We start from the raw sequence: 10221 nt of genomic DNA, 5'->3' as shown, positions 1-10221 counted from the left end.
ACCATTTTGAAGTTGGGAGATGTCATATGAAAATACAGTATTCTCATTTCTCTTGAAAATTACAGACTTGACAACTGCACTTGGTAACAGCTGGCTAGAGCCTCATGGTCTGATGCTATGCTCTTTGGACAAGACACATAATCTTCAGTAAGACACAGAGGTCATCTATTCTACTTCTTGTAATAACATCATCTCTCTCACCCTCTCTGACATTTGAGTTTATAATCAGCACTTATTTTTTCTTACAGCTAGGATCTAGTCACTACTGAAGGGCATGTAGGTTATTTTCAGCTTGGGCAATTATAAGTAAAGCTACTATAAACATTATTATGTAAAAATAAGTTTTCAATTCACTTGGGTAAATATTTAGTGCTGGAACTGCTGAACCATATGACAAGTGCTTGTTTAACTTTTGAAGAAACTTCCCAGCTATTTTCCACTGTGTACCTTTTACATTTTCATAGCAATACATGAGAATTTTAGTTGTTCTGCATTCTCACTAGCACTTAGTATTCTTCCCATTTGTCTCTTTTTTTTTCATTTTATAATAATAATAATAAAGGAAACAATAATACCAAGTGCTGCTGAGGATATGGAGAAACTAGAACTCTATGCATAATGTTATCTCATCAGAGTTGGCAGATAAAAATTGAAAATTTTTCATGCCCTTATTTGCCAACTTAGTGAAATGTCTGTTCAAGTTTTTCCCCATTCTTAATTGGGTTAATGTGTTTTCTTAGTGTTGAGTTTTAAGTGTTTTTTTTTAATACATTCTGGATACAAGTCCTTTGTCAGATAAGTTATCTGAAAATATTTTCTCCCAATCTGTAGTCTTTTCATTCTTTAACAGTGTCTTTCACAGGACAAAAGTTTTATTGCCGTCCACTTTTTCTCTTTGTGAATCACGCTTTCGATGTCATGTCTAAGAACTCTTTGCATAACCCTAGGTCAACATGATTTTTTCCATATTTTCTTTTGAAGTTTTACGTTTTACATTCAGATCTGTGATGCACTTTAACATCTGTGTAAAGTGTTAAGTTTAGATCAAAGTTCATTTTTCTTCCCTATGGATATCCAGTTATTCTGTTTATTGAAATGGCAATTCTTTCATGTTTGAATAACCTTTTTATCCTTGCCCAAATTATTTGGCTGTAGTTGTATGGGTGTAATTCTGAATACTATTTTCCATTGATCTTTCATTTGCCAATACCTATGCCTATTTCTTGTCAATACTCCATTGTCTTAATAACTTTTGCTTTATAGTAAGTCATAAAATTGGGTAGTATTATTTCTCCAAATTACTTTTCCTTTTTCTAAAAAATTACAAAATATTCCAGTTCCTTTGTTCTTCCATATAATTTTTAGAATCACTTTTTTTTTTGGCTACGGCTCGTAGCCTGTGGGATCTTAGTTTCTCAACCAGGGACTGAATCTGAGCCCTCGGTAGTGAAAACATAGAGTTCTAACCACTAGACTGGCAGTGAATTCCGAAGAATCACATTTATATCGTCAAAAATTCTTCCTGAGATCTTGGTTGGAATTACATTGATTTGTAGACTAATTTCAGAGAAGGCAATGGCAACCCACTCCAGTACTCTTGCTTGGAAAACCCCATGGACGGAGGAGCCTGGTAGGCTACAGTCCATGAGGTCGCTAAGAGTCCGACATGACTGAGCGACTTCACTTTCACTTTTCACTTTCATGCGTTGGAGAAGGAAACGGCAACCCACTTCAGCCTGGAGAATCCCGGGGATGGCGGAGCCTGGTGGGCTTCCATCTCTGGGGTCGCACAGAGTCTGACACGACTGAAGCACTTAGCAGCAGCATCATAGACTAATTTGAGGCTCTCCCAAATTAGTGGGGCAAGTGGTAAAGGACATGCCTATCAATGCAGGAGACATCAGACACTGGTTTGATCCTTGGGTCCAGAAGACCCCCTGGAGGAGGGCATGGAACCCACTTTAGTTTTCTTACCTGGAGAATTCCATGGACAGAGGAGCTTGGAGGGCTACAGTCCATAGCTTCAGGAAGAGTCAGGTATGACTGAAGTAACTTGGCACACACACACATAGACACACACACACATAGAGAGAACTAACATAATTTTTATGTTGAATATTTCAACCTATGACCATGGTTTCTCTTTCCATTTATTTAGATTTTTCTTAATTTTTTTTCATTATTTTGAATTCATCATGTTGATCCTGTATATGTTTTATTAGATTTATACTTTTACATTCTTTTGGAGCTATTGTAAATGGTATTTTTAAAAATCTGGTTAATGGGATTTTCCTGGTGGTCCAGTAGCTAAGACTCCTTGCTCCCAATACAGGGGGCCTAGTTCCAGGTCTAGTTCCAGGTCATGGAACTAGATCCCAAGTGCCACAACTAGGAGTCTGCAGGCTGCAATGAAGATCAAGATCCCTTGTGCTGCAACTAAGACCAGGTGAAGCCAAATATAAATAAATAAACATTTTTTAAAAATCTGGTTACCAATTATTTATTGCTACTACAGAAATTCAGTTCAGTTCAGTCACTCAGTCATGTTCAACTATTTGTGACACCAGGCTTCCCTGTCCAACACCAACTCCCAGAGCCTGCTCAAACTCATGTCCATTGAGTCAGTGATGCCATCCAACCATCTCATCCTCTATCACCCCCTTCTCCTCCTACTTTCAATCTTTTCCAGCATTAGGGTCTTTTCAAATGAGTCAGTTCTTCACATCAGGTGGCCAAGGTATGGAAGCTTCTATTTCAGCATCAGTCCTTCCAATGAATATTCAGGACTAATTTCCTTTAGGAATGACTGGTTTGATCTCCTTGCAGTACAAGGGACTTTCAAGAGTCTTATCCAACACCTCAGTTCAAAAGCATCAATTCTTCAGTGCTCAGCTTTCTTTATAGTCCAACTCTCATATCCATACATGACTACTGGAAAAACCATAGCTTTGACTAGATGAACCCTTGTTGGCAAAGTAATGTCTCTGCTTTTTAATATGCTGTCTAGGTTGGTCATAGCTTTCTTCCAAGGAGCAAGCATCTTTTAATTTCATGGCTACAGTCACCATCGGCAGTGATTTTGGACCGCCCAAAAATAAAGTCTGTCACTGTTTCCACTGTTTCCCCATCCATTTGCCATGAAGTGATGGGATTGGATGCCATGATCTTAGTTTTCTGAATGTTGAGCTTTAAGCCAACACCTTCACTCTCCTCTTTCACTTTCATTAAGAGGCTCTTTAGTTCTTTGCTTTCTGCCATAAGGGTGGTGTCATCTGCATATCTGAGGTTATAGATATTTCTCCCAGCAATCTTGATTCCAGCTTGTGCTTCAACCAGTCCAGCATTTCGCATGATGTACTCTGCATATAAGTTAAATAAACAGGGTGACAGTCTACAGCCTTGACATACTCCTTTCCCAGTTTGGCACCAGTCTGTTGTTCCATGTCCAGTTCCAACTATTGCTTCTTGATCTGCATACAGATTTCTCAAGAGACAGGTAAGGTGGTCTGGTATTCCCATCTCTTTCAGAATTTTTCAATTTGTTGTGATTCACACAGCTAAAGGCTTTGACATAGTCAATAAAACAGAAGTAGATATTTTTCAGGAACTCTCTTGCTTTTTCGATGATCCAATGGACGTTGGCAGTTTGATCTCTGGTTCCTCTGCCTTTTCTAAATCCACTTGAACATCTGGAAGTTCACGGTTCACATTCTGCTGAAGCCTGGTTGGAGAATTTTGAGCATTACTTTGCAAGCATGTGAGATGATTGTAACTGTGCTAGTTTGAGCATTCTTTGGCATTGCCTTTAAACTGACTTTTCCAGTCCTGTGGCCACTGCTGAGTTTTCCAAATTTGCTAGCAGATTGAGTGCAGCACTTTCACAGCATCATCTTTTAGGATTTGAAATAGCTCCACTGGAATTCCATCACCTCCACTAGCTTTGTTCCTAGAGATACTTCCTAAGGCCCACTTGACTTTGCATTCCAGGATGTCTGGCTCTAGGTGAGTGATCACACCATTGTGGTTATCTGGGTCATGAAGATCTTTTTTTGTATAATTCTTCTATGTAATGTTGCCACTGCTTCTTAATATCTTCTGCTTCTGTTAGGTCCATACCATTTCTGTCCTTTATAGTACCCATCTTTGCATGAAATGGTCCCCTTGGTATCTCTAATTTTCTTGAAGAGATCTCTAGTCTTTCCCATTCTGTTGTTTTCCTTTATTTCTTTGCATTGATCACTGAGGACAGCTGTCTTATCTCTCCTTACTATTTCTTGGAACTCTCCATTCAAATGGGTATCTCTTTCCTTTTCTCCTTTCTCTATAGCTTCTCTTCTTTTCTCAACTATTTGTAAGACCTCCTCAGATAACCATTTTGCCTTTTTTAATTTCTTTTTCTTGGGGATGATCTTGATCACTGCCTCCTGTACAATGCCACAAACCTCTATCCATAGTTCTTCAGGCACTCTATCAGATATAATCCCTTGAATCTATTTGTTACTTCCACTGATACCTGAATGCTCTAGAGGTTTTCCCTACTTTCTCCAATTTAAGTCTGAATTTGGCAATAAGGAGTTCATGATCTGAGCCACAGTCAGCTCCCAGTCTCATTTCTGCTGACTGTATAGAGCTTCTCCATCTTTGGCTGCAAAGAATATAATCAATCTGATTTTGGTATTGACCATCTGGTGATGTCCATGTGTAGAGTCTTCTCTTGCGTTGTTAGAAGAGGGTGATTGCTATGACCAGTGCATCCTCTTTGCAAAACTCTGTTAGCCTTTGCCTGGCTTCATTTTGTACTCCAAGGCCAAATTTGCCTGTTTTTCCAGGTATCTCTTGACTTCCTACTTTTGCATTCCAGTCCCCTAAAATTAAAAGGACATCTTTTTTGGGTGTTAGTTCTAGAAGGTCTTGCAGGTCTTCATAGAACCACAACTTCAGCTTTTTCAGCATTTCTGGCTGAAACATAGACTTGGATTACCATGATATTGAATGGTTTGCCTTGGAAACGAACAGAAATCATTCTGTCGTTTTTGAGATTGCACCCAAGAACTGCATTTTAGACTCTTGTTGACTATGAGGGCTACTCCATTTCTTCTAAGGGATTCTTGCCCACAGTAGTAGATATAATGGTCATCTGAATTAAATTTGCCCATTCCAGTCCATTTTAGTTCACTGATTCCTAAAATGTCGATGTTCACTCTTGCCATCTCCTGTTTGACACTTCCAATTTACCCTGATTCATGGACTTAACATTCTAGGTTCCTATGCAGTGTTGCTCTTTACAGTATCGGACTTTACTTCCATCACCAGTCACATCCACTATTGGGCGTTGTTTTTGCTTTGGCTTCGTCTGTTCATTCTTTCTGGAGTTATTTCTCTACTCCTCTAGTAGCATATTGGGTACCTACTGACCTGTGGAATTCATCTTTCAGTGTCCTATCTTTTTGCCTTTTCATACTATTCTTGGGGTTCTCAAGGTAAGAGTACTGAAGTGGCTTGCCATTCCCCTCTCCAGTGGACCATGTTTTGTCAGAACTCTCCACCATGACCCGTCCATACTGGGTGGCCCTATACAGCATGGCTCATAGTTTCATTGAGTTAGAGAATTGGAGAAGGCAATGGCACCCCACTCCAGTACTCTTGCCTGGAAAATCCCATGGACGGAGGAGCCTGGAAGGCTGCAGTCCATGGTCACTGAGGGTCAGACACGACTGAGTGACTTCATTTTCACTTTTCACTTTCATGCATTGGAGAAGGAAATGGCAACCCACTCCAGTGTTTTTGCCTGGAGAATCCCAGGGACGGGGGAGCCTGGTGGGCTGCCGTCTGTGGGGTCACACAGAGTCGGACACGACTGAAGTGACTTAGCAGTAGCAGTAGTAGTGGTCCATGGGAGCAGTTTGATTAGTTTTCTGTGATGTTGGTTTTCATTCTATCTGCCTTCTGACAGATAAGGATAAGAGGCTTATGGAAGCTTCCTGATGGGAGAAACTGACTGTGGGAGAAACCATGCTCAGTAAATCTTTAATCCAATTTTCTGTTGATGGGCAGGGCTGTGTTCCCTCCCTGTTGTTTGACCTGAGACCAAACTATGCTGGAGGTAATGAAGATAATGGGGACCTCCTTCAAAGTTGCCATGCTCGCACTACCCCAGTCAGTAGCCCCCTACCCTGCAGCAGAAATACAGTTGATTTTTTTCTGTGTTGATATTGTAGTCTGTATCTATGATAAACTTATTTCATGTCCCCTCCAAAAAGAATATTTTTATTTCTTCCATTCCAATTTATATACTTTTTATTTCATTGTCTTGCCTTATTGCATTGATTATGACTTGCAGTACATAGTGTTGAACAGAAGAGATGGGAGTGAACATCCACCCTTGTTTCTGATCTTAGGGAGAAAGTATTCAGACTTTCACTATTAAGTATGACATTCATTAATTGTCATTTTTTGTTTTTTTTAGATGCCTTTTGTCAGGTTGAGGACATTTCCTTCTATTACTAGGTGGCTGAGACTTTTTCCCATGAATAGTTATTAGATTATGACAAATATTTTTGCTGTGTCAATTTATATGATCATTTCATTTTTCTTCTCTAGACTGTTAATATAGTGAATTACATGGATTGATTTTCAAACATCAAAACAATTCTGCATTCCTGTATGAAGCTCACTTGATGGTAGTATAATATTCTTTTTATGCATGACTGGACTCCTTGGTAATATTTTGTTGAGAATTTTGGCTTCTATGTTCATGAGTGATACTGCTTCAAAGTTTTCTTTTGTTTTATTTTCTTGGTCTGAGTTTCACATTGGTTAATGGTAGCTTCATAAAATGAGTTGGGAAGTGTTGCTTGTGTTTCTGTTTCCTGATAGTTATTGTGTAGAACTGATGTTATTTCTTCTTTGAATGTTTGGTAGAATTTGCAAGTTAAATTATCTGTGCTTGAAGCTTTCTTTTTTGAGAAAATTTTAAACTAAAAATTCAATGTCTTTAGTTACATAGGACTATTCAGGTTATTTATGTAATGTTGGATAAAATTTAGTAGCTTGGGGCTTTCAAGAAATTGTGTAGTTTTCAGTGCAAGTTTGATGTATGAAGCAGGGTACTCAAAGTTGGTGCTCTGGGATGAGGTGGGGAGGGAGGTAGGAGGCAGGTTCAGGACGGGGAGACACATGTGCACCCATGGGTGATTCATATTGATGTATGGCAAAAGTCACCTCAATATTGTAAAGAAATTATCCTCCAATTAAAATAAATTAAGGAATTAAAAAAAAAGAAATTGTGTAGTTTTATCTGTAAAAATCCTATGGACGGAAGAGCCTGATGGGCTACAGTCCCTGAGGTCACAAGAGTCAGACACGACTGAGTGACTAAAACACACACATCTGTGTTGTAAAATTTATGCATATTTTTCTCTATTCTTTCAACATCTGTGATTTCTGTATTGTTATCTTCCTTTTCATTTCTGATATTCGTAATTTGTTTTTCTTCATTTTTTATTTATCAGTCTTGCTAGAAATTTATCAAATTTATTGATCTTTTCATGGATACAGCTTTTAATTTCCATTGATTTTCCCCTATTGTTTTTCTGTTTGCAATTTTTTATTGATTTCTGCCCTTTATTACTGCATTGCTTCTTCTTCCATTGGGTTTATGTTGCTCTTCTCTGTCTAGTTTCTTAAGTAAGCTTAGGTTTCTGATTGGAAAATTTTCCTTATTTCTAATATACGTATTCAATGCTCTAAACCTCCCTTTAAGCATTGTTAACCTGTGGTTTTGATATATTTTAGTTTTTTTAAATATTTTTTCAAAATATTATCCAATTTTCTTTGATACATATTTGATGCTTGTATAGAAGTGTGTTGTTTAATTTCCACCTGTTTGGAGATTTCCCAATTACCTTTCCAGTGTAATTCCATTATATTGGGAAGGCATGCTTCCATCTCTGACCAAAAATTATATATTTGTATTTCAATTTCATGAACATTTCTTGCCCATGGTAGAACAAAATTCTTTTGATTGGTCACAGAAATCTAGTAAATGACAGCTGAACACCAATCCCTTTTCTTTTGGCAGGTGGTCTGACTGGCAGTTTAGGTAATTTGAAGAATCTTACGAAGCTGATACTGAATAACATTAAGATGAATGAGGAAGATGCTTTAAAACTAGGTCAGATTTTTGTTTTCTCTAATATTTTTATTAATATAAGTTTAATAATAAGAACAGTTAAGACTCTGACACTGACTGTGTTTATACAGTGCAAGAAGGCCTTTATGTACTTGGTGTCCTAATGCATTTCTTTTCCATTGGTTTGCAGCTGAAGGTCTGACAAATCTGAAAAAGATGTGCTTACTTCGTTTGACCCACTTGTCTGATATAGGGGAAGGAATGGATTACGTAATCAAGTCTCTATCAGCCGAACCCTGTGACCTTAAAGAAATTCAATTAGTCTCCTGCTGCCTGTCAGGAAATGCTGTGAAAACCCTAGGTAACTGCTGCCTACATTAACCGAATGAAAACAGTAAAAGAAAACATGCGATATGTTTATACTAAGGCATGCTAAATCTCTCAAATGGAAATTTAGTCTTTAGAGAAATTGGAAAAGATAATAAAGACTTCTAGGTAATATCTAATCTATTTTTATGATCTTCTCTGTGATTGGAATGAAAATTTATTATGGATGAATAATAGTAGAGAATTTGGGGATAATTGAAGATGTCATTTTAAGAGAGGGTAAGTGAAAGTCACTCAGTTGTTGCCTACTCTTTGAGACCCCGTGAACTATATAGTCCATGGAATTCTCCAGGCCAGAATACTGGAGTGGGTAGCTGTTCCCTTCTCCAGGGGATCTTCCCAATCCAGAGATCGAACCCAGGTCTCCCGTACTGCGGGTGAATTCTTTATCAGCTGAGCCACCAGGGAAGCCCAAGAGAGGGTAAAGAGGAAGAAAATAAGAAATGAGTGATTGAAACTTGGCACATTCTGTTATATAATAACTGCTTAATAAAATTTTGATTGAATGGATAAATAAGTGATTGAGAAGCAGAGAGAGAAGGATTTTCTTAAATGTTCTCTGTCCTAATTCTTACCTATTGCCTTGTTGAGATGGAGGTAATATGCATCAATATAAGAGCTGAGTCTTGAGTTCCTAAAGGGTGTATATACCAAGTATGGAGAAACTTTTGCATATTTCTGGATAAACTAGATATGGTCAATTTAGATTTTTTTTTTTTAATTTAGGATTTTGGGGGAAAGATGGTCTAGCCCTTTAAAAAACAGAATAAACAATTGCTAAGAATCTGTAAACTTTCCTAAGAAAATTATGTATACGCCAGTGTAAACCAAAAGTTAGAGATACCTAGGGATTAGAAAAGGCCAGACAAACAATGAGAAGCATAAGAATGATGAGCACACTCCTTTACTTCTTCACTTGTCCTGGGGAGAGACAGGTTTAGAACTGAAAATACCAGCTGTACCCTTTTTAAGAGGAGCTCTGCAGGTTTTAAAAAATTATTTATTTATTTAGGCTCTGTTGGGTCTTTGTTGCTGCTTGGGCTTTTCTCTATTTGCCATGAGTAGGGGCTACTTTCTAGCTGCTTTCTTACTGAAGTGAGAAAGTGCTTATCTTGTTGAGGAGCACAGGCTCTAGGGACACAGGCTTCAGCAGTTGTGGCTCCAAGGCCCTAGCACAGGCTCAGGAGCTGTGGTGCATGGCTTAGTAGTTCTGTGGCATGTGGACTCAACCTGGACCAGGGATGGAATCCACGTTTCTTGCATGGGCAGGCAGATTCTTTACCACTGAGCCACCAGGGAAGTCCCACGCTATGTATTTGAAACCAAATCACAGAAGATGCTTTACTCTAAGAAAAGGGTTCATATGATGGATTAAAAATAATAGCTAATATTATAACAAGAGTATGTATTCATTAAAAAACTGACTAATTTCTAAAGGGGACATTTCCAATCAGTCTTGATAGGAAAAACTTCAACTAAATTAAACAACCATGATAAATATTTGAAAATGAAGAAAAGAATTAAGCAGTTCTTCACTAGAATGTTAGTGTCAGGAGAGTGTAATTTCGTCAGTTCTGTCTTGCTGCAACAAAGATTTGAAACGGTGGATCAGTGTTACAGCTCAGGGTTTTATTCAGCAAACAAAGGATAATACACACACCCTTGAGGCGTGAAGGCAGGCTGACCCCAATGGAGAGGCCCCA

The 10221-nt window shown here is 38.3% G+C and overlaps 1 protein-coding gene across 1 annotated transcript in view; it reads left to right on the top strand.

The window, feature by feature from the left end:
- The window catches only part of NLRC4 (NLR family CARD domain containing 4), a 44196-nt gene that overhangs the window by 17394 nt on the left and 16581 nt on the right, over window positions 1-10221 (top strand). The window contains exons 5-6 of the mRNA XM_040224578.1: window positions 8081-8173; window positions 8322-8492. Coding sequence (XP_040080512.1) covers window positions 8081-8173; window positions 8322-8492 — 264 coding nt within the window. The remainder of the gene's footprint in view (window positions 1-8080; window positions 8174-8321; window positions 8493-10221) is intronic.

The sequence above is a fragment of the Oryx dammah genome, unplaced genomic scaffold, assembly GCF_014754425.2.
Source record: "Oryx dammah isolate SB20612 unplaced genomic scaffold, SCBI_Odam_1.1 HiC_scaffold_25, whole genome shotgun sequence".
Classification (NCBI taxonomy): domain Eukaryota; kingdom Metazoa; phylum Chordata; class Mammalia; order Artiodactyla; family Bovidae; genus Oryx; species Oryx dammah.
The sequence above is the reverse complement of the archived record's forward strand: the minus strand, read 5'-3'. Positions and strand labels throughout refer to the sequence as shown.